General features: G+C 41.2%; 2 protein-coding genes and 1 long non-coding RNA gene across 5 annotated transcripts in view; 2 read left to right on the forward strand and 1 right to left on the reverse strand.

The window, feature by feature from the left end:
• The first annotated feature begins 3,466 nt into the window (after positions 1-3,466).
• SMIM10L3 (small integral membrane protein 10 like 3) lies at positions 3,467-11,519 on the forward strand. The gene is made up of 2 exons (XM_064725820.1): positions 3,467-3,689; positions 5,184-11,519. Exons 1-2 carry the CDS (start codon positions 3,504-3,506, stop codon positions 5,202-5,204), a joined length of 207 nt encoding a protein of 68 aa, XP_064581890.1. The 5' UTR covers positions 3,467-3,503; the 3' UTR covers positions 5,205-11,519.
• LOC135454077 (uncharacterized) lies at positions 11,250-25,646 on the reverse strand. Of its 2 annotated transcripts, XR_010442025.1 has the most exons (5): positions 25,279-25,646; positions 24,934-25,035; positions 22,254-22,354; positions 13,910-14,637; positions 11,250-11,386 (listed from the first exon to the last, which is right to left on the reverse strand). It is a non-coding gene; the product is annotated as an uncharacterized LOC135454077 (long non-coding RNA). The 2 variants fall into 2 exon arrangements; XR_010442024.1 differs by having other exon boundaries at positions 24,934-25,646.
• A 77-nt stretch (positions 25,647-25,723) lies between these two features.
• Positions 25,724-26,907, forward strand: part of CYTH3 (cytohesin 3) — a 48,604-nt gene continuing 47,420 nt past the window's right edge. For both annotated transcript variants that reach the window (XM_064725882.1, XM_064725883.1), the window contains exon 1: positions 25,724-25,970. In XM_064725882.1, the coding sequence (XP_064581952.1) occupies positions 25,940-25,970 (31 nt within the window). In that variant the 5' untranslated portion in view covers positions 25,724-25,939. The remainder of the gene's footprint in view (positions 25,971-26,907) is intronic.

Raw genomic sequence — 26,907 nt, forward strand, 5'->3', positions numbered from 1 at the left:
TTGTTTTGCTCCAGACTTGCGGACAAGCTTATGGACTTCAGCAGAGCTGGGACCTAAAAAAGGACCAAAGCTTGTGTGGTTGGTTTGTCTGAGAACAGATGGAATGGGAAGAAGCCTACTTCCTCCTGTCACAGCTGTGACTCAATCCCAGCTGAACAGCTTCTCTGGCTCTGGAGAGCAAGACAAAAACCAGACAAACAGCACATTTGATCAAAGCCAGAAATTAAAATCAGGGGTTCATCACATAGCATGGTCAACACTTGGAACAGAAATGCACATTTATTACAGAAATAAGACAATTATTAAAAAGTGAGTATATATTCTAGTCTATTACTCACTGAGACCATTTGTGGAAATCCTGAAGAACTTTTAAGAGTGATAGATATAATAAATAAATACAAAATAGCTTATTTTGGCATAAATAGAATATACAAGTTGTATGAAAACCTACAGTGTTTTTCCCCCAGTGATTTTATACTGATAAGCTGCAAAGTTACAATTTTGGTGAAGAGGAAATGTTCTCAAAATAAAGTATTTGATTTACTCCCCACTTCCTAAATGTAACAATTACAAAATTGTTCTGTTTGTAAAACACTCTAGGCTAACAGTGACATACATCAACCACCTTCTGTTTTACCAAGAGATCCAGCTGGGTATTTTGGGGTATTTCTGGGTATTTCTGCTTACTGCTGGCACTTAGGTATTTTGAATTTTTGTGAGATCCAGCCTTTAATAAACTGATTAAAAACACCTGTCCCTGGGTTTCTGTGTGTGACACTGCTATAAGCCAGCAGCTGCTGTGGGAGCTGTCCCTGCTGTCAGTGCCCTCTCCTGTGTGTCACTGTCACTTGCACGTGTCCTGTTGTGCCAGCCCAGTGGGCTGTGCTCATTTCCTAGGAGGTTTTGGAGAGGGAGGGCTCTCAAATGGCATCACAAACTCAGTGCTTTTGTCACCAGGGCCAATAAATCTCTGAGGTGCCTGGGAGTGTCCTGGCAGGTCACTGCTGGCAGCAGACAGGACACCACACTGAGGACAAGTTTCCTTTCCTGAAATCCCCACTCACAAGGAGGGGTTTGTTGGAACTCTCTCACTTTTTTTTTTTTTTTTTTTTAAACTGAACTTTCATTCTATTCAATCTAAAATATTTGACTTTTCCCCTCTTCCAAGTGCCTGTTTGAACTCAGGGTTTTGCAATCAGTTAATGCAATTTTTGCTTACATAGCATGGATATAAAAGGCACCAGAAAGAAAGAACTGTAAGCATAAATAACCCTAAACTCTGGCTCATTTGCACACTCGCTGCTCACAGTTTATCTGTGTCATTTTTAGTTCTTGGAGACCTGATCTCAAGGACAAGGATTGTTCTGTGTCATGCTGCAGGGCCAAAAAAAGGAATTTTTTCATAAACCTAAACCACTAAATATTATGGATATACATTGAGAAAGCTTAAGGGGATGCTTTGAAAATGTAACAACTCAGTAATGTTGACTCACAACATTTTTTCTTTGAATAGAGGAATATCTGAATACCTGAGAACAATTTTTAGGTAAAATGAAATAGAACATGAACAGTTTAGAGAAGATAAAGATGTTCTCTGATGCAACAGAAAAACACAAGTCAGGGCTGAGAAGGAAAAGTGAGATGATGGCATTGAAGTGATGGGAAATGATCTCTACAGCTGCAAATTGCATGTCAATAGTTTTGGTTTCTGCATAATAAAGTAATCAGTGTTTTAGCTAAATTGAAAATGATTTTGCCACCATGACAGAGCTGAAATCAAAAGAGGAAGTGTGGGATGCCTTTGAGGTTTAGTTTCACTGTCAAAATAATTAGCTAATTTCCAGATCTTCATGTGACAAAATCTGGTAAATCTCTTTAATTGGTATTCAATTGCATTATCTGCTAATTTCTTTGTTGGAAAGCTAAAGAGTGTTTTATCAATCTCACTATTTAATGAAATTATTAGATCCAAATAAATACTGATGCTAACTTGTTATTATGACCTAATTTAGTAATTATATTGCCTATTTTAGTGTAGAAAGTAATTTCCTCTTAATCAAGATTTTAAAATCAATACTGTGTCACTCATGTTGCAATGTGCAACAGGAGCCAGAACTAATGAGACTGGCAGACATCTACTGGTAAATATAAAGTTAATCTGCTTCCTGATTTAACCTTTGTGCATCCTACATGGTTTTCCAATTAGTAATGGAAAGCTGCTAAATGTCCTACTCTGGAATGATTCTTTCTCTATACATCAGCTTGATTCTGTGTCAATAAAATAGTATTTTATAAGAAGTTTAGGTCAATGTATTGATTTTTCTGTTTCATTTCAGTTACTGAAAGTCGATTGAATGGAAACTGTAAAGAACAGGTCTAGGGCAAAAAAAATGGGGCCATGTCCAAAAATGATATTGCTCAACTGTTCATGTGTTGGGACATTTTTGCCTACTTGAAAAGTGTCATGATGGTAATTTATCTCAAAGACCTTCCTAGGAGATGTCTGCAAAATGGTTTTAAAATGTTGTGTGTAACCCAGATGTGAACAGTGTATTTTTAATTCATTATGTAACTCAAATATTGGCTTGAAAGGCAAAGCAAGCATTTCCTTGTGACAGTAGGTGGCTCATTTATCACATGGCGGTGTAAACAGCAAAATAACAAAAAAATGCATCCAAACCCAGAAACCATCATTGACATTTCACACTGAAAGAGAGTGGGTTTAGATGTTTGGAGAAAATTCCTCCATGTGAGGGAGGTGAGGCCCTGGCACAGGAGGAGCCGTGGCTGTCCCAGCCCTGGCAGTGTCCAAGGCCAGGCCGGATGGGTTTGAACAACCCGGGACAGTGCAAGGTGTCCCTGGGTGGGACTGGGGGCCCTGAAAGGCCCTTCTACCCAAACCCTTCTATCATTCTACGACATCCATCAGTGCAGGTGTCACTGAGCAGGCCCGAGAGCACACCTGGCTCAGCCCCTCACAAAACAAGGTGAATTACGGTAACCCAGGGGAGGTTAAAGCCGAGTGTCAGCAGCAGAACATTGCCCAAGGGGGCGGCGCGGCTGGAACGGCTCCCCAGGGAAGCGGCCACAGCACCAAACCTGACAGAAAGTGTCCGGACAACGCTCTCAGGCCCACAGCGGGACTCCTGGGGAATGTTCTGTGCAGGGCCAGCAGCGGGACTCGATGAGGGCCGCGCTGGCCCCGCAAGCATCACACCGGCACCGACACCGACACCGGCACGGACACCGGCACCGGCAGAGGGGGCGGGACCGAGGGGCGGTGCGTGAGGGCGGGGCCGCTCCCGTTCCAACGGCCCCGCCCCGCCCGCCTCCCGCGCATGCGCATCCAGCAGATCCGCGCGCTGCGGCAGCCCGGCCCGGCCCGGCCGGCGCACGCGCGGTGCTGACGCGCGGCCGCGCGCCCCGCCCGGCGGGCACGCGCAGCGCGGGGAGGCGGCGGCGGCGCCCGGGCGCGGCGCGGCCGCGGGAGCGGGGGCGGGTTTATGGCGGCGGCTCTGTCCGCACTCGCTGCCAGGCTCTCCCAGTCGGCCGCGGCCAGGTCCTACGGCGTGTTCTGCAAGGGGCTCACCAGGACCCTCCTCATCTTCTTCGACCTGGCCTGGAAGCTCCGCATCAACTTCCCCTACCTCTACATCGTCGCCTCCATGATGCTCAACGTGCGGCTGCAGGTGGGCGGGGGCGGCGGGGCCGGGCCGGGCTCGTGTCCCGGTGTCACCGGCCGGGCCCGGGGGCGGTTCGCAGCCGCTCCCCGATAACGGCGGAGCGCCCCCGAAGGAGCGCCCGTCGGTGCGGCGGGGCGGGGGCTGTGCCGTGCCCGGTGTCACCGGGCAGTGTCGCTTGGCTCTGCACGGACGCAGCCCCGGAGCTTTGCCCTTGCCGGTGGCCGGGGGCGAGTGCCCCGCTGGGCTGCTCGCTCTGCGCGTCAGCAGCAAACGCTTTGCTGTGCCTTTGCCTAAGCCATAGCTGACTTAAATACTGGGAATAAATCGTGAATATGTGCACTTTATAGCACGGTCCTGACACCTTGTAAGGAGCAGAGAAAACAATTTCCTTCACCGGTTGATTGGAGGTTTTTTGAAATCAAGAACAGTTGCAGCGCGGAAAATGCAGACAGTTTTAAATACTAGTGTTATTGCATGAAAAAAGATGCTTCAGATTGAATTTGTGTCTCTCCTGTTTTGAGCCTGTTTTTACAAAACGTGGAACTCTCTAACACAGCTTTGACCTGTTGTAGGGTTGGAGTTTCATTGCTTTTGTGATGAAATAAAAGATTTAACTTAACTGGCAGCAGGAACAGGCTGTGCACTGTCGCTACAAACATCTGTTCTAGCCAGGATCAGACACTCTTTCTCCTTGTAAACATAGCTGTAATGAAAATTTTGACATCTGGCCAGTGGCCAAGGGCTGAAAAACAAGTCTGGTTAGAGTTTGTTACTTGTAAAAGGTAATTTGAAATGGGAAGAGGTCAAAATGTGGCATCTCCTATTTTTGTTGTTGCGATTTGCCCTAAAATTCTGAAGCTTGAAAATGAGCCAGATGGCCAGGAGTTGTACACGTAGCTTGGTAACCCTGGCAGCTGAAAAAGCCTTGCCTTTGCTGGTTATCAGTGTTGGTACAGAATGGCTCTGCTGGAACAGCACCAGCTTTCCTTTGTGCTACAGCTGATTCCCGCTAACTGTGCTGGGCCAGCCAGTCTGACCTGTTCCCTCCGGGAAGCTTTTGTTGATTTCCAGTGTTGTGTGTCTGATTTCAGCTTGCACTTCTGTTTACTTAATTAATTAAGGATTACTTTAATAGTAACCTTCCATGTTAATGCTCTAATCAGCCCCAGCCTGTCCACTGGTGAAGGGAAAGGCTGCTGTTACACAGCGAATCTCTCTGGCTGCTCCTTTGCTGACTCACTTTCATGCCTGTCACCAAAAGAGAGCTTGTAGCAGATTAAACTGAAACTATAGACGGGCAGCTGGTATTTGGGCACACTTCCTACCCCTCTGGATGTGCTCAGCCTGCCTGTAGGGAGACTTGTCTGCTGGGACAACTGTTACTTTCTGTAGCTGGCTTATTCTTTATGTGAAAGATTGTTAATTTGTTTTGGTTCCGTGCACTGGGAACCAGGAAACTGGGTTAGCAGTGTAATAACTTCCTGCATTCTTTCTCTTTAGGTCCATATTGAGATCCATTGACTTGTGACTTGGTGTGCTGCTTCTGCTGTATGCTGCAACTAGAGTCAGTCACTCTTGTTCAAATCCAGCCTGTTGTGAAGCATCAAAGCTGTGCTCGTGTGCTCTAGGACTATGAAGAAAGAAGATTTTACCCAGAAACGAGTATGTGACAATGGCCCAGATCACCACAAGCCAGCAGCTCATCTGACACACGTGCATTCCATGTTGGACAGTTCTCAAAATCATAGTAGCAGTTTACAAGAATTACATAACACCAGGAATTTTCCTCTCTTTAATACTATACCTCTGTCTTCTGTTGGCAAGGAAATGCCTCTGAGCTTCAGTGAATCAGCAGGGACGAACTCAAGTGCAGCTGCTCCTTGGAAGGATTCATTTCATCTGCATTTTTCTCCTGGGAAAGACAATCTCCATAGGGTTTCTCACTGCATTGGTGGCATTTCAGTAACGGGCTGGCTGGAAGAAGCTTGTAGCATCTCTGGAGACTTCAGCTCAGGCTGCCCAGGAGACAACTTTGTATGTTTTGCACAATTCTGGCTGGGAAATTTGCAGTATAATAAAAACCTGTGGTTTCTGGAATTAGAAATGAGCAGTAGCAAGGAGAATGAATTGCAGTTTGTATTTTTTAAAGTATTGGAGCTTGGTGGACTTCCTGATTCCTGTTCTAATCCAGTTGCCTCTCTGAACAACTCTGCTATGGGACTCTCAAACAACCAGAAACCATTTTTTTTCCTTTGTTGCTTAAACCTTGTATCTTCAGAGCAAACACTTGGATATGAGCAAATGCTTATGAATATACAGTATGTGACTAATAATTTTCACATCATACAGCTAGTAATCTCTGTGCTAGCTTTTGCACTAGCAGGTCTCTGGTATGCAGTAGTGAAGGTAAAAAAGTACTGAGATTTGAATAACGACTATTTTTAATATTAGCAGAAAATAAAAGAGACAAAGTTACAGTTCAGGTTTTAGTGAGAATTAGCTGAAGCAAAAACTATAGTTGTATAATTGCTAGTTAAACTGGCTGATGGAAGACTCTTTTTGTAAGGAATAGCTGCATCTGAGTGTAAAGAACTTCATAATTTTCAGACTCTGGGACTTCTGCAGGTCTGCTGATAACACTAAACTAGAACCTGGTTTGATTAGCACAGATCCTTTGTTTTCTATAGAGTTTGTACTAGTGGAGTGTTCTGGCTACTACTATTTATACCCATTTCCAATGAAACTTGTTTCTTGTAGAATTGAATTCCTGCTCTGAACCAACAGCAGCTGATGTATCAGTCTTTAAAACACTTTGAACTGGAAAGCTGTTGGGAGGGTGGTCTTCAATACAGCATAATTGTCAGCAGTGTTCTTTCCAAGGATGGTACTGCTCTAATTTAACAATGCCTTGTGAGCTTTATTGTGCTACAATAGACACTGTAAACAACTTTCTGAAACAATTCTTTTTCCTTGAAAGAGTGATTGTTATTGCTGAAGTACAGTAACAGCTTCTGGGCCTGTTGGCTTTGGCTTTGGTTTGCCAAAGAACAGGGCAAGAATGCTGGAATCCATAGAGCTGCTGGTGAATAGAATTTTGAGGAATAGGCTCCTGGTGGCACTTCAGTGGAGAAACTCATCCTGCAGTAGGTCAAACTTTGATGTCCAAAATCCTCAGCAGGGGCACTGCTGTAGATCAGCTTAATGTGCTCTGAAGGCTCACATCAAGAGGGAGGTATTGGTGTGAGGGTTAGGATGCATTTTCAGCTTCCCCTTGACTCTGACTTAAAAGTGAGGACTTAATGTGGAGTAAAGTGGTTCACACATCCATTTTGGGTATCCTTTTTGCCAGCTGGTCTTGCTTCATCTTGGAAAGAGAAGAAGTGATGTTGTACTTAGTTTGAACTGAACTTAGCTGGAAAGCCAGTAGTTTCCAGTGTGGTGGTTATTGAACTGTTAGCACACATGTAGAGAAGTCCTTGATTATGAAGATAAGATGCTGATTATGAGTCTTAGGGAGAGAAGTGCTGAAATTTTTAAATCTTATTTGAGTGCTGAAAATAAGATATATTACTTTTTATGTTAAGTGATACATTGTGTTTTCATGATCCCCATTGGCTGATTGTTTCTTTTGGATACTAAAAGAGATGAAAAGCCACTTACTTTCATTTAGAAAATAACTTTTCCCTGGTGTGCTTTTAAATGATTGCTTAACTTGTAGAGTTTTGACCATGCAATCACCTGTCACAAAGTGACTGAAAGCCCCAAAATAATACTGGATTATGTATCATAAGTAATTACTCTGACAGCAGCAGTTCCCTCTCAGTCAAGCCATCCACTCTCCTCTCCACTGCTGTAATTTATCAGCCTTACAGTGAGTGGTATTAACACAGGTTAACACGTGGTGTTGCAGAGGTTCAAGATTCCTGAAGTGATGTGGATCTGACATCCCAGAACACCAGAAACAGACACTTCCCCAAACGTCTGTGGCTTGGAGTCACGGTGTTAAGCTGCTGTCTGCCTGTATCTTGACCCAAAAAACACTTGGCAGAGTTGAGGGTAGAGGAATGAAGGCTGGGAGGGGTTGGAGCCTGTTTAAGCTGGCTTGATTGCTAAAGACAACGTTGTGCAACTCCATATTAATCTCTATGCAGCTCCACAGGTACAGCCATACCCTCCATGTATGGTGAGCCTTACTTTAAAATGTGCACACACACAGTTCTGCACCCAAAACTTGAGTGCTTGGACTTCCTGTACAAAGGATCCATTGGCACAGCTGTACCTGCAGTTGTTACTTGAGACCTTGTTTGTACAGCTGACTGCTTGGCCTGGAACATTCTCTGCTGTGTGTCATTTGGGAAGGACAGTTCTGTACTAGAACTGGGAGGTGAGATTGTCAGGTTAATAGGCAAGAGGAGTAGCTAAAGGCATAAAACCACAGTTTTTAATGCACCTTTTTCTCATGGTGATTTCAAAGGGGAAGAAATGAAACATGAGAGACACCACCAATAAACTAGAATTTAAATGTGTGTACAGCAGAGTGCCAAGGGTTTTCTCCTTATCGATGACGAGCCCTATGGAGGAGGAGATCTTGGAATATTGAATTGTGCTACATATCACAGTCCAGCTAATACAGTCCTGTTTTAAGCAAAGTCTTGTTTGAATGTGTGGCCTTTCATTACTTATTACAGGATCACTTTAAATACAATACAGCTAAGTGAAATGATGGATGTTTGTTGTGTATTATATGTATATTGACCATAAGATAGAAAGAATACTTAAATAAGTGGATTCAATCCATTTTAAGATAGTTTATGTACCTTGCCTTGAATTTTATTGCTTAAAACCTAAAAGGTAATTTTAACTTGAACATTCCTTCTGAAATTCAAATAAAGCATAGTTTGGTATGTTAAAATCTCATGTAACAGACTGCACTTTAAGCCTGGGGAGGCCATGGATTGGAAGCGCTGTTCTTGCACTGCCAGAACTGCTGCCCTGACTGAGGCAATGTTTCAGTGGCTTTTCCTGTCTGGAGGGAGAATAAGGAACCTGAAGGATGGCATCCATCCTTTGAAACTATAGATAAATCTAACACTATGTGGTTTAGGCCACTGTTCTCTTCCTACAGATGTTTTGATATTAACTCATCTCTAAAGATGGAAGGTGTCTTGGCCAAGAATTGGTTTGTGTGGAGTTTCATGGCTTCACTGTGTCCAGTGTGGAAAACTTTCCTGAGTTAATGTGCTGTTAGGGCTGTCTCAGATGATTATTACAGTACAGAAAAATAACATTCTTAGTAGGGGTAAGGGACCTTTATACTCAACCAAGAGTTGCCTTCATATTTCTGTATTGTCTCTCATCCTTCTCTAGGAAGAGGTTATTTCTAAGCAAAATGTCAGGGTTCTACTAAACAACTTGTGCTGAAATTTCATTGATTAGTGTCCAGATCCTTCCTGCACTACATAGCAAAGTTTTATTTCTGCCATTAGAAAAGAAATAAGAAAATACTCCATATTAAGTGAATTTCCTACTAGTTACACTTGAGTGAAAATTTCCTATGTGGTGTACTGCTATGAAAAGAAAATATACTTTTAAATGTGTGCACAGAGCTCTGCATGTAGATAAAAATTGTTTTACCACAGTATGATGTTGGGATGCTTATGCAAATGCTTTTTTACTTTCTGACAGTGCAAAATGCAGTAGAGATGGTGCTGTTTCTTCTCCATGTGGTTTTTAGCCAGTGCAATCCCAGCTATTGTGTCTGCATCATCCTGACCAGGGGACAGTTCCAGCTGTAGACATTTTTTAGCCTTTTGCTTTTTCAGTGTTGTTGTTTGAGGTTTGGTGGTTTGTTGTTTGTTTGTGGTTTATTTCTCTTTTTTTTTTTTTTAAGTTATTATTAGGACTGTAAAGACAGCACTTTCTTAAACTTTGCCAAAGTTTGCTTCCTTTCTCCTTCTCACCACCTTTGCCCCTTACAGGTACACACATTTCATTTTTGGAAGAAGCAAGCCTGTATGTACTCTCCTAATATATAATCTTATTGTCAGGTTGCTCCTTTTGTTTTTATGGCCTGGTCATGCACATATTTCTCTCCCTATAATTTCTCAGCATAAGCATATGCTGATATTTTGTTCCACCTCAGAAACGTTGTCCTGTAATTAATTATGCACAACAAATTGACAGAAACCATGTAGAGATGTAAGAGTCCATAGTCTCTCATCAGGGTGTATGACAGGTGGTATAACTGACAGAGCAGTGTGTAGTCAATGTGAGTTATTTCTGCTTTTTTTCTCTTCAAAACAGCTGCTTCAGTAAAATCCAGTGTTTAATTCGAGTATGTGGTACCTCTGACAGCTGAGAATTGCAGCTAGAATCTGGGGCTTATAAAACACATCAAGGTTAGAACTTAGTGTAACTTTTCAAAAAATTGAAGAGTACATTAAAGAGTAGGTGAATATTTTGAAACCTTTTTTTTCCCCCAAAAAGTGCACAGAATAAAATGTGTTCTGCCACTTGTTTCTGTTACAACCAGTAACTGGGGGTGGGGGGAGAACCCTTTTTAGACTGCAGAGCCTCTAATCCTCAAGGAAGAGCTGCACTTGCTAGAACTTTAAAATAAACCAAATGTTGCCTATAAAAGTACTGATATTTATGATCAACTGTCATACTTAAATTACAAGGTCATAGATATCAATCTCCTGACAGTGTGAAAACAAGAATAATAAATTCAGAAGTGCTAGAATAATGCTATCCTTTACCAGCCTTCACTGGTAAGAGCAAATCCTATTGTACTTTGAAATTAATCCTCTACTGCATCCCAAAATCTCAATTATCTTGGTATTTTTGGAAGTAGTGATACAAGATTCAGACTAAGATGGTTATTTCATGGTTAATGATGAAATCAATTTAAAAGCTAAAACATTTTAGAAAATGACCAGAGGGACTTCCACAAAGAAAATCTGCCTTGAAAAGGTCTATTTTATTTGTGTGATCTCTATATATGTAGTCTGTTTTGCAAATTCCTTTCCTTCTTCATGGAAGATTGCTATAAACCTGACAGCAAAAGTGGTCAAAACCCAAACTTGCAAAAGTATCAGTGTTTCATTTTCTGTTTGTAGTCAATTTTAGCTATTATCAAACATAATACCTAAATGTAATTTAAGCTTTTGTTCTTAAAAGTAGGGAAATCAAATATTCAGTGCCTGATTCATCACTTGAAGTTGAGTGAAACCATTTCTTGGAAATGTGTTCTGCTACCTGATGCTGACTAATTTTATGCTGATACTCAATACTTCCTGTAAACTGTGATGTCATCCCTGCAGAACAATTTCAGTCTATGGCCTTGGTCTTTGGCCCTATTTTTTTATTATTATTATTTTTATTGTAATGTGGGAGGTGGAGAAGGCTGGCACAAACCATTTTTTTTTTTTTTTTTGTTCCAGAGAAAGATGTTTACAACTTTGTATGTATTTTAAAAATGTATTGTGACACTTTTAACTTGGGAGAGAAGTTTCCACAGTAGACTTGAAACCTGAAGAGAGGCTTTGGAATATGGGGAGTGCTCCCCAAGCTGCCGGGAGCTGTTGAGGGTGAAGCTGCTCACTCACACCACAGGAGGGAGTTCCACATCAGTCTTTGGAGTATTTTCAGTTAGTACATCTTGGTACAGTGCATTTCAGTTTGCCTTGTCTTATGGATTGTCACTGCAAATAGGTTAATGTACAAAATCAATACACAGCAGTAATGTATTGTAACTGTTTACATTTGAACTCAGAGTACCAATGGATGGGTTTTGTCAAGCTATTTAAAAACAGAAATAAAAATCTTTTTTTTTAAAGACAAGAGGTAGTTCTGGTGCTTCTCATTCCAATTTTCCACTGCATAAATTGTACTTGAAGAGATTGTGTTTCTGCCAAGGTGAAGTCAGACAGGGAGTGGCTTTTCCAGAGGTACAATTTGGGAGATGTGTGTTTACAGAAACCAAACAAATTTAAAACCTCTGTGAGGATAAAAGGGCTCAATGCCTGCACCTGAGCTTGGAAATCTAGTATGTGAACTCAAAGCTAGTTTAATGGTGTTAGCCACCAGTAGTTATTAATGGGCATTCTTTTTACACACTTTATTTTCGTGAGAAGCCTTAACAAGCCAATTGCTTTCAATGCAGTTTCAAGATATTTCCTCAATAACCAGCTCCAATCTTACAGCACAGCTTCATTTTAAAGGGGAAAGCAAACCATGGTAAATACATGTCATGGCCACAGCAACTCTTGCATCATCCAGGACAAACACTGCTGGGTGTTTCTCTGCACACCATGATATTAACAGATATGCCAGAGCTTTTGTTTCCGTTGAATGAAATATTCCCATTAATAGTAGAATAAACATGTAACCTCTGCTAAATGTTGAACATTAAAAACCTTTAAACAAGAGCCATTTACCCTTCAGAAATCTCTCTTCTGAAAGCTGCTATCAGGTGACCTCTTGATTCTAGACTCAAAAAACTTAGTTTCTGTTTGGTCTGGGGATCCCTTGCTGCCACAAGTGATAGTTTTGAGGAAGAATGTTATTGTTATGAGCTGTATTCTGAAAATAACTGGTATTAGCAGCCCTGAAGAACAGGCTGATACTCTGAGTACAAAATTAATGTGCACTTTTTTTGTCATAATGAATGCTGAGATCATATTTCCCCTCAAAACAAGCATTTAAATAGAAATAAAGGAAAGAGGAAAAAATTGAATATAATATGTAATAAAGTTCTATAAATTTCTGGCATGTGGCTAGACCTTCATGGCTAAGAAAGTGCTATCAGTGCTCCCTGCACATCACTGTGGGTTCCTCATGGCTTTTGGAATTTGTATGGCAGATCCTGAAATAGGAAATTGTAACCTTTGCCCAAGATGTTCCAGCCACCCACTGTGACAGTGGTGTGACACAGCCTTAATTACTCATGTTGTCATCACTTTCAGATGGTTTATCAATAGTTTCACATATATTTATATATTGGGCATGATTCCTGCAATGGAGAATGTTAAGGAACTCAGAATACTTTTGCAAATAAACTCAGAAATAGACAGGCTACTCTGCATATCCCAATCTCTTCCTATTAGGATCTGAAATGCTTTGAAGTCGGATTTAAGTTGGTGGCCTATGACTTTGTGGTAGTCTCTTTGTTCATCTCATACTGTAAAATTCTGTAAGAGCAACTCATCTGTACAGGAGCCCAAATTTCCTCTCTGCAAATCTGGGATTGCCAGAGGAACTTCTTACCAATTTGCACTCATCACAACATTTATCTCTTCAGCATGTTTCTTGGCTCTTGCTTTTTTCTGGCAGATATTGTAGCAGCTTAAAATTTAAAAACCCCAAAACCTTAAACCAAACACAAGTACCAAAGATTCTGCTGAAGATATTCACATTTCTTAGAGAGATGATTTTTTAAAACAGGATGGAGTGCTTTACCTTACATTAAAAAAAAAGAAAAGGCATTGGATGGGGTTTTTGCTATCAAGAACTGTGGCATGTTTGTAAAGTGCACTTTTAAGTCTTGAACGTTAGGAAGTGCTTTGTCTATTTGTTATCACAAGTATTTTTCAGACATATCAAAATACTCCTTTATTTATCTTTAACCTTCTAGTTCAAAGAAAATAAAAAAAAAACAAACACATTTTGGAATTCTTTCAAGTATTATGTTTTGTTAAAAGTGCCCCCAAGGGCAAAGGACCAAAACCAACACAGACCTCTTGCTCATTGAACAAAAAGCCAGCAGCAATGACATGCAGGATGTTTTTGATGCTCTTTGTTGGTTTTTTTCTGGGGCTAGTGGCTGAAGCCCTTAATCACTTTAGCTGGAAGTTATTCACAAATAACCCTTCTGAGCTCAGTAATCCTGCCTTGCTTTGTATCATAAAAATGTATTTTCTGCAGCAGGGATTCCTCAATGGCCTCTTAGATCTCAGCCTTGCATTCCAGGTACTGCTGACTGCAAGCACGTATGACCTGCTCCAGAGCTACAACAGTTACAGCATTTCCAGTTTTTGTACAAAAGCATTTAAGATTAAAACAACAAAAACTATTTCATGATGTTGTATAGCACCTTCTTAAGGGTTTGCTTGTACCCCTTCAGGTGTTTCTCACTTTAGGTCAGGTTTGTAGATGCTGAATTTTCTACCACACTAAAAATCAGAGACTAGCATAAAAACTTGTCAAAACAGAATGAAAATTCAAACCTTTTTTGAAGTTGGACAGCCTTCTTTTATCTTCTGTTCCCTCTAGCTGCTTTCTGAGTGAGAACATCTGTACAGACTACAGCAGGTTTCAAGTCCTTCACTTTGATATACAGTGTATGTTCCCAACAATCTGTTGCTTAAAATAAAAGCTGTCTGGTCTGTGTTGTCACTGTCAATCATAATTTTCAGAGCTCTTCCTCACATTTTCTTTCTGGTTTATAATCATTCGTTTGCAGTTGATAGCTGTATCTTCTGCTTTCCTTCTATTTAGCAAAACTACTTACTTGCCAGAGCTGGCAAGAAAAGTCTGCAGAGCTTTTCATCACTGGATATTTTGTTACAGTCAGTTCATCAAGCTTTTTTTGCTACTTGCTCAGTTCTAATATATTTTCATTAGGTATCCATAAGGAATTGTAGGTATTCCTGAAGGGATTTTTGAGCATTTCTCTTTCATCACATAGGAAGTGGTTTTTTTTGAAGGCCTCTATTGAAACAGCACTGTCCAAAGGTTTGATTCCCTTTTATATATGGCTATTTTTACTATAGTTAGTATAAAAGAATGCTTTTATAAGTGACAATATTTCTGGTCAATCTTTGTTTTTGACAAGTGTTTGTTGAATTCAGCAGGTGATGTGCCTGGGAGGGCTCTTCTGCCTCCTAGCAGATATTCCAGCCAGGGTAAGATAATGAGATACACAAGGTGACTCCTCTCAACCTCACATACAAACCTGAGAGAAAAAAAACCAGAAAGATCAATCAATTTAAAAAAAGTGTTTTGAAAAATTAGTGGTTTAATTCTATAGGTTATTTTGCCAGAAACATGGGATGAGAAGGTATGAATTAAAACTTGAGACAAGAAGCAACCTATTTGCCTTTATAATAGAAATTGTGAAGTAGTTCAGATCACATAGGGAGGGTAGGGTTAACTAAGGACTGGAAATGGGCTCAGAGGAAATAAAAAAAGCACAAATATTTTACAACCTTTCTGTGGAAAAAGAAAATCACACTTTTACTATTATTCCCCTAGAGGTATTTCTGTTGTCCTTCCTGCCCTACATGCACCTTATCACAATGCTACGTGGAGAAAGCAAGCTTGAGGGTTTTTGTTGTTGTTTTGTTTTGGGGGTTTTTTTTGCATTTCAGAAAGTGTAATCAATAAGGAAAGAAATCTGATAGTAGGATTTATCTGTTTAAGTACCTTAGAGTGGTTTCAGTAGGACAAATCACAGCTCCAATCCTGTAATCCAATCACACAAGATCAGTACTGATGTCGAGCCCTGTTGACTTAATCAGAGCTCTGGAGCTGAGGATCTGCCTGTGGGAGCTGAGCTGCAATGCCTGGACTTGGTGATTTATGGGAATATCATTCCATTTAGCCTGGGTTAAAAGTGCAGCCCTGTGCACAGCAGAGTCAATGTGAATCTTCTCAGCCATCCCAACTGAGACAATATCATGTTCCTGAAGGGCCTTGAAATTTATTGCATGCATTCCAAACACTGTACTCCTCACAGAACAGCCATCTTTCAGTGTATTATCTTGGAAAAAAGAGACAGAATTTACCATCTGACAATTGTAATAATAAAATACAGCAAGTCTAAAGTTATAGCATATGGATGGTCTTCTTAGAGAAATCTCCTGGGAATTCCAGTTTATAAAATGGTAACATTTGCTACTTTGTTTGAATGATTAAATCGATAACAGCTTTTGATAAGACTTTTTACATAGCTTTAAGCTCACTACTGCTTTTTAATCTTAGACATTCTTACATGAACTGCTCAAAGTAATTGTGAACAAGGTTATTAAAACTTTTTATGATAAGGAAGTGTAAGTTTTTTATTTCCTGTAGTATTAAATTCTGGTTCTTTCCTTCTCAGCTACACAGTGTTCATTTGTGATAATTCTGGGTCTTGTATTACTTTGCTTGCTGTTGGAGCTGCAGTTAAACATAATTTTAATATTTTTATCTACTACTATTGACCAATTATTCAGGGATAAATGTTAAATGACATCTCAAAAAGTTGCTGTTGTTATCATGGTAAAGAAGTACTACAGAAGTGTTAAACAATTGTTGATTGTTAGCAGAAGGGGAGGAGACATCGTTTTAACAATGGAGGCAGATTGTTAAAAAAAAATCAAAGGTGGAGTTTGTGTCTAAACTTCTACTAAAGGGCCCTGTAAGGAAATGAAAGAGTTCCTGTTATCCAAGGGAATGTGAGTGGACAAGGCTCTGCTCAAAACTGGACTGAAACCAAGGTAGGATGTCCAAGCAGCTTTGCAGCAGCATTCAGGGAGTCTTTTGCTCATCATGCTCCCAGCACACCTCCAACATTGTGATCTAGAGCTAAAAGACCATTTTGTTAACATAAAATATGAAATTGTACTTTTCCTGACTGCATGCAGTAACTATATATAAACACTTAAATATAAACATATACACGGATTAGTATCTGCTTGTTTAGATCAAGGATATATTCCTGCCCAAGTGCTTCCCATAAATGATTAAAAGTGCAGCAGAAAGAATGGAAACACACCCCAAGTGTGCAGCTGTAGGTGTTGCAATAAGCATGGTAAAAGCACACCTTTCTTTGCTGTTGTGTTTCTCTGGAGTTAGTACAGACCTTCCAAAATCCCATTGTGATAAAGATATTGCTCAACTCATTGCTGCTGCCTATGGTCAGTATTCTGGAGTAATATCTTTTATTGATTAGCAGTTTAGATTTCTAAGAATACTGATTTATCTGCATTCATCTGTCATTACCTGCAGTTTCATAATGTAATAAAAAGAATATTACCTCATTTCTAATAGGTTCAAGGCAGCATTTCATTATTTTAGCTGAAGAATACAAAGAATTTCTCTCTTTTTAACTTGCATCAGAATATCCCAACTTTACTAAAACAAAATTAAAATTACATTTATAGAAGAGAACGCTTTGTACAAATTATGCAAGTCCAAACCATTTCAGGAAAAAGCAGCAGCTAGGAAAAGAGCTGCCAGGCAAGTGTACTTTGTACAGAGTAAAGATGGAAATTCCACAGAAACAATCAGGATACTGGAGATTCAAATATAAGAAACACATAGAAATACTTCATGGATTAATTTAATGTATGGAGGAGATAACCACTCCTGTCAACAGGATGGAAAGGTTTTAACTGTGAATGAGACAATATTTAAGAACATAACTAGTACTTGGCAGTGTATTTATCTTGCAAATGTGATTAAGACGTTGAAAAAATTATCAGTTTGTTTTAATTGTAGTTATCTGCCACCTTGTTTTTCAGGTTTGGAGTCCTCATTAACTGCCAAGCTCTGGAAAAGCTTTCAGGAAGAGCAGGGGCAGGGTTTTGTTAGTCATGAGAACTCAGCTGTGCTCATTACCCGTGTCCTGCTGGATAGCACTTCCAGCAGGAGCAGCAGAATGCAGGCAGGGGGAAGAACAGCCCTGCACAAAATAATTCATTTGTTCTCAGCTGGTACAATAACTGAACTAAATATCCAGATCCTCATGCTCTTGAAGTGTTCTCCATCACCAGCAGATTTCAAAGACTGCTATGTGAAAGTCTTTCAGGCATAACTGTACTGTTATTCTCTAATGTTTTCAATTTTTTCCCCACAAACATAAAAAGAAATGGAGAACACAGTCTATTTAAAAAACATCTTCTTTAGCCAGTGTGAAAACATTGAGGAGTACACATTTTCTTAAGCAGCATTGTGCATTAAAACTGAAGTAATGTAACTTTTTATAAAATATGCTTTAATGGTTCCACTATTTTGAAATAAAATTATTTGCTTTCAAAATATAACTCCATCATCATTGTTCAATTTGGATATTTTGAAATTTCATATATCCTGCTGAATGGCTCACCTGATCAATGCAGACATCCTTAAGAGGAGAGCTTGCATCTGTGCAAATAAGATTTCTGCTATTTGAAAATATAACAAAACTTTTAAAGATCCACATTAAAAGGAAACAAAAAATGTTTAATTCAATCACTTTGTAGGACATTGTTGTTTCTATTGTGTTTTGTACACTAGGTCAAATTTTTTTATGTTACATTCCTTGTTTAGTCCAAAGCATGGCAATCTGCCAGCCAGAGCTTTTAGTGATAAATTCTGCTATACAAAGCAAAAGTTTTTATATGTGAGGCCACTTCCTTCTGCTATTTTATCATCTTCCTGGTTTTGTCTGTTTTCAATAAATGCCTTTGTATTTTCACATCTTTTATATGCTTGTATACACAGACACTTTCCTCTGCATTAAAACTGATAGTTGCAAGTTGGTAAGGATAAAACAGACAGACTGTTGACTTAAATTTCACTGCACTAATACATTATATGAATGCTTTAATGTTACTGTATTAAAAGATCTTAACATTGATATTAAAAGTATTTCCTGAATTTGGCAGGGGGAAGGAGAGGCAAGGATGATGTTTCATAATAAGTTTTTAAAATGGAAATAATCTCTGGGTACAGCTACACTTCAGTACTACAGATTGGCATATGAAGGCTGGGTTCTCACAGTGAATTTACATTATTTTAAAGCATCTCAAATTTAAACATATTGAAATTTAAAATCTGAAAAGAAATTATGGTGGAGGTTAAACATCTCTCCTTTATCTGTCCCAGGGGGCTGAATATTTCTGCCTGAGGAGAAAAACCTAAAAAATCTCATCAGTAAAGAGAGGCCACAGAGGCCCCTGCACACACAGTGGAACCCAGTCAGTCTTGAGGGAAAGGAGAATTTGAATTAGGAGTGGTCAGAGGAGAAGGATGAGGTTGGAGGGAAAAAGTTGAAGTTGCAATGCAGCAAACTGGAGAAAAGCTTCTGGAACATACAAGAAAGAGAATCTGTCTCTGCTGTCCCTGCCCATTTTAGCAGTCTGTCATGAATTCCTTTTTTCCACAAAAAATGTTACCAAGGATGTAAGCTACAAATCATCATGTACTAATCTTTTTATGAAGACTTTTTTTGTTGTTCTGCAGACGTATTGTTCTTTTACAATCATATTAATAGACTAAAAATAACAAGGGCAGTTCTACCAGACTTAAATTACAATTCTGTTTCTTAGGAATTATTATTTTATACTGTGCTGATTGAGATCACAGAAATCTTTTTCTGACCACAGAGGTATAAGGTACCAAATTCATCCTTCCTGTAACTGTACTGAGGTAAATGGAGTTACATAAGGAATTAATTTGACCTGTCTCCTCCATTTCCTTGGAAAAATTCTTTGTTTTAGCTCTTGCCAAGTTTTCACTTCGACTCTCCCTTGCTTAACATCTTCTTGTGCCTAGAGTAAAGTTTTGCTTTCTTTAAGAGCATAAAGAGAAATACAGCAGGGGAAAGACAATTAAGGTGAGGATCTGCTTTTTAAATTACACTTCAGTTATGGTAAGAAGATGCCAAAACCTTTTTATTTGGAATAGATGTGTATGGGATTATTCTTACATCTGTGAGGATATGAAAGGTATAAAGCAGTACATATAACCATGAGAGGGTAAGGATTGAAGTAATGTTTTTCTGCCTAAGACCCATTTGTTTATTTCTAACTGCAACAGCTGTAATAAACAGGGACCTTTCTTGGCTAGAGACCAAAAGAATTTAAAATATTACACATCACCTTTTAACAAAGAATCATCCCCTATCCCTAGACTCAACAGGTATATTCAAAAATAACCTATGAGAGAAGCTGAAAGCCTACTCTCAGCAGTATATAACTGCAATATCATGATGCAATAAATTTAATTTTTGGATGGCAATGTGGCATGAAATTCTTTGTAGAAATTCAACTTGGCAGTACAAAGTTCTTTAAAACCCAAAACCCTCAAAAACAAGGACTGGTGAGTTGTTTTCATGTTAGAGTTGCTATCATCTGTCTTCCTGCTGCCAGTAAAAAGCCAGGATAAAGCTTGGTCTGAACTCATAGCTCACTAACTTTGAAGAAATGCAAATACATGTTCACATTTAATCTTGATCAATTTATTTCCATTAGATGACCTAGGATTGCACAGATGAGATGTAACTAGCATGTAAGGCTGAGTACAGGATCAGTTTGAGAAGGGCTGAGCATGAGGGATCAGAAAGTGAAATTAATGGAGAGTCTGTGGTTCAGGGTAAGGTTATAATTACACAGGGATATTGTCCCCACAGACAAACTCACCATCCAGCAGCCTCCCTTCCTTCTCTCCACACCATCTGTGTGTCACAGTCTACCAGGGCTGCACTTGTGCCAATGCAACTGTTTGTGGGTTCAGAGCATGAATTTAATCGATGGAACAATTCTGGTTAAAAATCATTGGATTAGACAGAACTTTAGAAATCTGGATTGAGTGATTTGATTTACAGCATGGCTTCACAAACAGCTGCACAAACAGCTCAGAGGCCACAGTAAGTCAAAATCATTAGTTGCCAGTTCCTGCTCCTGTCTGAATTTATGGTTCCATGTTTATTAAACCCAGATTTGTGCACTGCTGACTAGCCAGCAGCAAGATTTGAGCCAGCTCACGTGGAGATATGCCATTGCATTTCACTCACTGGTGAATCAACACGAGCACCTGGCATGACCCCTCTAACACAGTGTGCCATGAGCAAGCTCAGCTTGTCACTTGGCTGCCACCTGTGCCAGGGGACACCAGCCCTGGTGCACTGGGACCTGGCTGAGGAGGCTTCTTCAGGCAGGAGAAGGAACTGTGGGGCTCCCATCCATGTGCATGCAGCCAGAGCAGGATTCATGCACGGTCTGCAGCCCAGCTGAGCCTCCCACTGTAGGATGAATCAGGAATTTTCAATTCCCAGGCCTTGCTGAGACTGGAGAGTGGTGTGTGAGAATCCATCTAACCATGCCAAGCTGGAGCTAGCCAGCAGAGGGGAATTCAGACTGTGGCTACTTCTCAGGGTGGGAACAGTCTGGCCTTAATCAGCACACTCTCCTTTGAGAGTTAATTTACATCAGGTTCTTTCACTTTGCTGAGATAGAAAAACCCTCTCCAGCTTCATGCAAAATTCCATTCATGATCTGTTTCAGCCCATGTTCTTTGAATCCAAGTCCTCTTTTTCTGTTATTTTAGGCCCAGCTTTCATGCTAGAAAGCATCCTGCTTGTGTCTAGTACTGTGCATAATTAATACAGGTAGAACAAGTTCTCATGCAAAGTGTATTTCAGATCAGAAGAATTACAGAAGTGATGGACCTTTGCAATTTTTGATGCATTTTGTTTTCCTGACTGGGACATTCTGGTGTTTTTTCCTCAATGACTCATAAGGGGCCCTATCAGTGTTACACAATGGAAACAACCACTGCCTTCCAAACCCAGTAATATTTGATGCTAGGGGTAGATAAAGCTCATTTAGAAATCTTAAAAAACCCACAAACCCTCAAATGTGTCAAGAATAGGAATTGAACTGCAAATAAAATTCAGGATATGATTTCAAAGTTGATCTGAGAGAAACCTCTGCCAAATTTTTAGAAGAGACATATCTTTATTCTTGGGGGTTTTGACTGTTTTAATGGAACTAGCTTCCTATCCATACAAAAAAAGCACCATTCATAAAAGATGTTTGACTTGCTAAGCTTTAGCTTTGATGTTCCCCAAAGCAATATAAAATACCTGCATGTAAAATTTTTTTGGCCTAAATGAAAGGTACAAGCACTTTTAAAACCTTTGAGACAACCAGCAAACAGGATTTTCTACAAAAATGTTTTTCCAGCTGAGAAAAATATGAACAGTGTGACAACATAAACATTTTAAGAAACAATACATGGCTAAAACCCATCTGCCAGGCAGAGGAAGTCAAAGAGTTTGCCTGAGGGGTTTAAGAATACCAGATTATTCAAGTACTGATAAATTAAAAAAAAAAGACAAAAAAAATAGGGGAAAAAAAGGACAAGCTGATGGTCTAAGACCTTCCTGCATAGAAACTATTAAGCAATGCTTCTTAAAAAATAAAAACTGTTTGATTATCTAGAATTGAAACAAAAGTATTATTTAATACAATGGCTGGGTATCAATGACAGTGATGCTGTCAACAAGATGTTGTTTTAGGAAATTAAATGCTTGCACCATTTTCCTAACCATGAGACATCTACGTGAGCAAGCTGCAAAATCAACCAATCAATTCTAGATTATAAAACACTGCACAACACCTGTATTGTTTAAGATGTATCTATATTTCTGGTATAGATCTATATTCTCTAAGAATGTATTGCTGAGACTGTACAGATGTTCATGTCTCCAAGATGAACTGTTTTCCTTCAGGGTAACTATCCATCTCACCAGATCTAACAGAAATCACACCCAGCCACACTTGCAAATGAGTGATGTCTTGCCTGCACAAGAAACAGGAATACCTGCATGGAGGTGACTCTTCCAGCAGTGAGAGCATTATTCCATCTCCCCGTGGCTGACACTGACATCCACTCTGATGGCCCAACAGTTACTTTACTTCTTTCTGCATTGAGAAAATTCAGAATTTTATGTCTTATACTTGAATACAATGCTACTATGAACATCCTCATAGCTCATGCTTTTGATTAGAAATAAAAACTTTATGAAATCTATAATCGTAAAGTTTTTATTTTCATTCACTGCTCTTGGAATCTGGCTCTAACTGAAACCCACAGGAATGGCTTCATATTTAATGAGCTTTATAGACCACAAAAATGTGATGTAAGGGTTTCAGTTGTCTTCACTGACTCTCTGTATAGGGACAAATGCCATAACAGATGTGCTCCTCAACTCTTAAAATGAAAAATGACATGATAAATTACTTCTTAGTGGAAACTGAATCAGAACAGTTGCTGAACTATCCAAAAAGAGACAGAATGAAAAAAAGACAAAGTATATTACCTGAAAAATCAGCAAGTAACCACATTTATCATTGAGGAATCAACCCTGCCAACAGCAGGTTTTGGAGAAAGCCCAATTTTCCACTAAAGACTTTCTATTAGACTATTATTTATATGAATGACAGACTACAAAGTTCTTCCAACACTGAAGGTTAGACTTGTGGATATGAAACTGGCAAAATATACTGGTGGTAAAAATAGACCTAAGACTATTGAAGACACTGCAAGAAGGAAAAAAATTCAAGCAATCCTGAGAAAACTGTTGATTGAAAGTCTCAATAATATAAAGAAAAAATTTAAAATTGATATGTACTTCAAAACAAAAGAATTATCAAAATTCCAGAAAACAAAGTAGATATGAAAAAAAATTATTCCCATGAGCAGGAAATAATTTATTGGAGTTTGTCTTGGAATTTGCTGAGATTGTAACCTGTATTGCTCCTGGCATCTTTGTTGGTAAGGAACTACCCCATATTCAATGATAGTGGTGTCACTGTTGGATTGCCAAAAACCAGGGAGGAGTTCTGCTATGGTAGAACTGCTATAGCTACAACTTGGAGCTGTGACTGTAATTCTTTACTTGATTTTACACATTTTCAAAAAAAATCTACTCCTGACCTAGTTAGGTTTACAGGCAGACATGAGCTTTACTTTACACACAGGAAAATGAGGCAACAGGGTGAAAGGTTTGATCTTAAAAGTTTCTGTGGCACCTCTCAGCTACAGATTGAACAGCTTTGTCCACTAAAGCACCTTGTACACAGATTTAAATTTTATGTTTTGAATACTTGTAGGATCAGACCCATGCAAAAGTAAGTGTATGATACACACAGCATGAATGAAAATGTTTTAAGGAATATCTGCCATCCTTTCAAAGACACACAAAGGCCTTGGAGAGAACACTATAATTTCACTACTCTCTTGTTCTATGTATCATTAATAAGTCATCCTACTAAAGCAGGGCTGAAAAGAAGAGATTCTTCCTGAGAAGGTATTAAATGACATATATTCCAGAGTGCCAACACAGTAAGCTATTTATTCAGCAAAACACTGAAAATTTCACTATTCAAGTTAATAATGAAGGTATAATAAAGAGCATTTTCCATACCTCATGAGTTTGGAATTGGATTTCACCAAGAAGATCTATTAAATATTGCAACTGGTCACATATAACTAGGACAGACATTTCTCATATCTTCCTTGCATCACAAAACAATTTTTCACTTTGCTATGAATTTGGAGAGTTTTAAAACTAGTTTTTCTTTCATGCAGTCAACAGGAATTTTGCAGTGAATGGGTGGGAGGAGGACTGTTCTCCACACTTCACTCTCCCCTGCTAATGGAATGAGTGATAAGCCTCTTGTATTTTGGACTAGAATAGGAAGGAAGGAAGGAAGGAAGGAAGGAAGGAAGGAAGGAAGGAAGGAAGGAAGGAAGGAAGGAAGGAAGGAAGGAAGGAAGGAAGGAAGGAAGGAAGGAAGGAAGGAAGGCATAAAAACATATACCTTATATAAAGGTGTAAAACAGCATAAATTAAATGACAGCAAATCAATCTGTGATTGATTATAAAATTAGAATTTTTCTCATGAACCAGATTCCCCACTAATGTAAATAACAGTTTGCTCAGTGTGCAAAAATATTCAGAGCCCACTGTCAGTTCATCTGCACTGACTTATTTTAAACCATCCCTTAACGGCACTTTATAGACATAATTTCAAAATAAATGTCTTACCAAGGTGATGCTTCTGTTTTATGTAATCATATCCTTTTTTATAACTAACTTACTAAACTCGTAACAATATTTAATTTCAAATACGAATGACAATGAGGAGTATTTTAAAGGTTTATGATTTTTGGATGAGGTAAAACACTTTATCACGAGAGCAGCTGTCAGAAGCAAACCTCAGCTCTCAGCAAAATGGGCTGTAATAACCAGCTATTAGCAGCCGTGTCAAGAGGTGAGTGCTCCTGACACAGCTTCCTAGACGGTGCTCTGTCCCATGCCAGCCTACAAAAGGAAAATGAAAAACCCGATATTTTCCTGTTGGCTGACCTTTTCCTCCCACAGCTTCCTTTCTGAATAAAATTCTGACACGAACGGTTTTTAAAAAATAATAAGGGGCAGTGCCAAGGAAGGAAGGAAGGAAGGAAGAGTGATGTGTGCCAGTACACTTCAGCTTACCTTTACAGACTTTGGAGGCTGCTCATATCCTGACTCCCATGGTTGGTAACTCACTGAAGATCTTTACTGAAGACTAAAGAAATGCCACAGATGCTCTGGCTCCTAGGGCAGTAAGGAGGAGAGTCCTTTCTGTTACCCACACAGACAATGTTCACCAACACAAACCCCTGCACGGCCCAAGGGGCACAGTCCCATTGCTACACCAGGCTCTCCATGACCTCTGTGGCAAGGGGAGCACCCAGCACCGGATACAAGAACAAGGAGCAAGAAACCAGCAGAAAACCTGCAGAAACATCAGATGTCTCGGGCCCTTCACTGCAGGGCTTCAGGCCACTCAACCCTCACCTTCCAGTCTCCTCCCGCTCCCCTTTAGAATTCCCCAAAGAGTCTTTAGACTTCCACAAAAGAGTCAGGGGCTCTGCAGACATTTTCTGGCTCTTGCAGACCCCAAAACACGACCCCGGCCGGCACGAGCCCAGTGACCCGGCCCAGGCTCCTCTCGTTCCCAACCGCCCGGGCGACCCCCGACAGTCCCCGGGCAAGTCGCTTGAGGGGCCTGGGCGCTGCGGGGCCGCGCCGTGCGGGACCTGCCGGGGAGGGAACACCGCAAAGGGCGGCCGGGAGACCCCGCTCCGCAGCACAGGTCGGCCGGGGCGCTGAGAGGGATGAGCAGCGCGGCGCTGGCCGCGACCCTGCGGCGCGGGGGTGGCGGCGGAGGGGCCGGGCGGGGCCGCCTCCCCTCGGCGGGTCACATGAGAGGGGCGGGCGGCTGGGCCGAGGCGGTGGCGGCTGCCGGGGCTGAGGTTGGGTTGGGCGGGGAGGGACCGGGCTGCGGAGCGCAGCAGCCGAGAGCGGCGGCGGTAGTAGCAGTGGAGAAGGAAGAAAAGGAGGAGAAGAAGGAGAAAGAGAAGGGGCAGGAGCGGCTGCGAGGCGCCGAGCGAGTAGAACGAGCCCCGGGCCTCTCTGAGCCGCGGCCGCCGCGGAGCGCCCTGCCCGCGGTCCCAACATGGACGAAGAGGGTGGCGGAGGTGGCGGCGGTGAGTGCGGGGCTCGTGCCGGGGGAGCGCGGCCCCTCAGCCGGCGCTGCGGGCGGCAGGACGGCAGGAGCCGCTGGGAGCTGCTGCGGCCGCGGCCCCTGCCGCCGGTGCTGCCCCGTCCCGCCCGGCGTCCCCGAGCCGAACCGAGCCGCTGTGTCGGCGCTACCGAGCAGTGCCCGGGCGGGCGGGCGGGGGTCGGGCCACAATGGGGGCTCTGTGTCCCGCGGCCGGGCAGGGTCTGGCGGGGGCGCGGCGGGTCCGGGGGCGGCAGGGCAGGGCAGGCGGGTCCCGGCCCCGCCGCCGTGACAGCCCCGCGCTCGCTGCTGCAGCTGCTCCTCCGCTGAGAGAGGGGAAGGGGCGAAATATGAAAAAGTCCGCGTCTGGTGGTGTAGGAGTGGAGAAAAGAGTAATTGAGCTCTGCGAGGGCTCTGTTTGTGTGTGTCATCTTAATGGAGGCTCGGTGATAATCACGGGGTGGTTCAGCCAGTTTAAACAAGGTGAACTGTTTCCAAAGGCAGCGGCGTTAACCTTGCTAGATACTACTTTTAGAAAATCCGGACTCGCGTGTTGGGGAAGCTTTTATTTGTATTTTATTATCTTTCGGCGACCGGCTTGAGCGCTGCCCCAGTTTAAGGCACTGCAGACGTGCCACACGCTTCCCTCCTTTAATTTATAATGTGTTTTGTGAGTGCGTGTGTAAAGCTGCTGCCTGAAATAACCAGTTCTTGTGTATCATCAGCGATAATGGTGGCTGAGCAGGAGCTGATCCTGCCCCGGGGCAGAGGGATCGCCTGTGCATGGCCTGCCCTGTATTCAGTGTGTCTGTGCCCGTCTGTGCCGTGGTGGTGCCATGAGGGTTTATCTCAAACCAGATGCTAAACAGGCGGCCTTTGAATGCATTGGCTGATCTCTAAATAGGTAAAGTAAGGGCTAAGCA

The sequence above is a fragment of the Zonotrichia leucophrys genome, chromosome 14 (assembly GCF_028769735.1).
Source record: "Zonotrichia leucophrys gambelii isolate GWCS_2022_RI chromosome 14, RI_Zleu_2.0, whole genome shotgun sequence".
NCBI classification, from domain to species: domain Eukaryota; kingdom Metazoa; phylum Chordata; class Aves; order Passeriformes; family Passerellidae; genus Zonotrichia; species Zonotrichia leucophrys.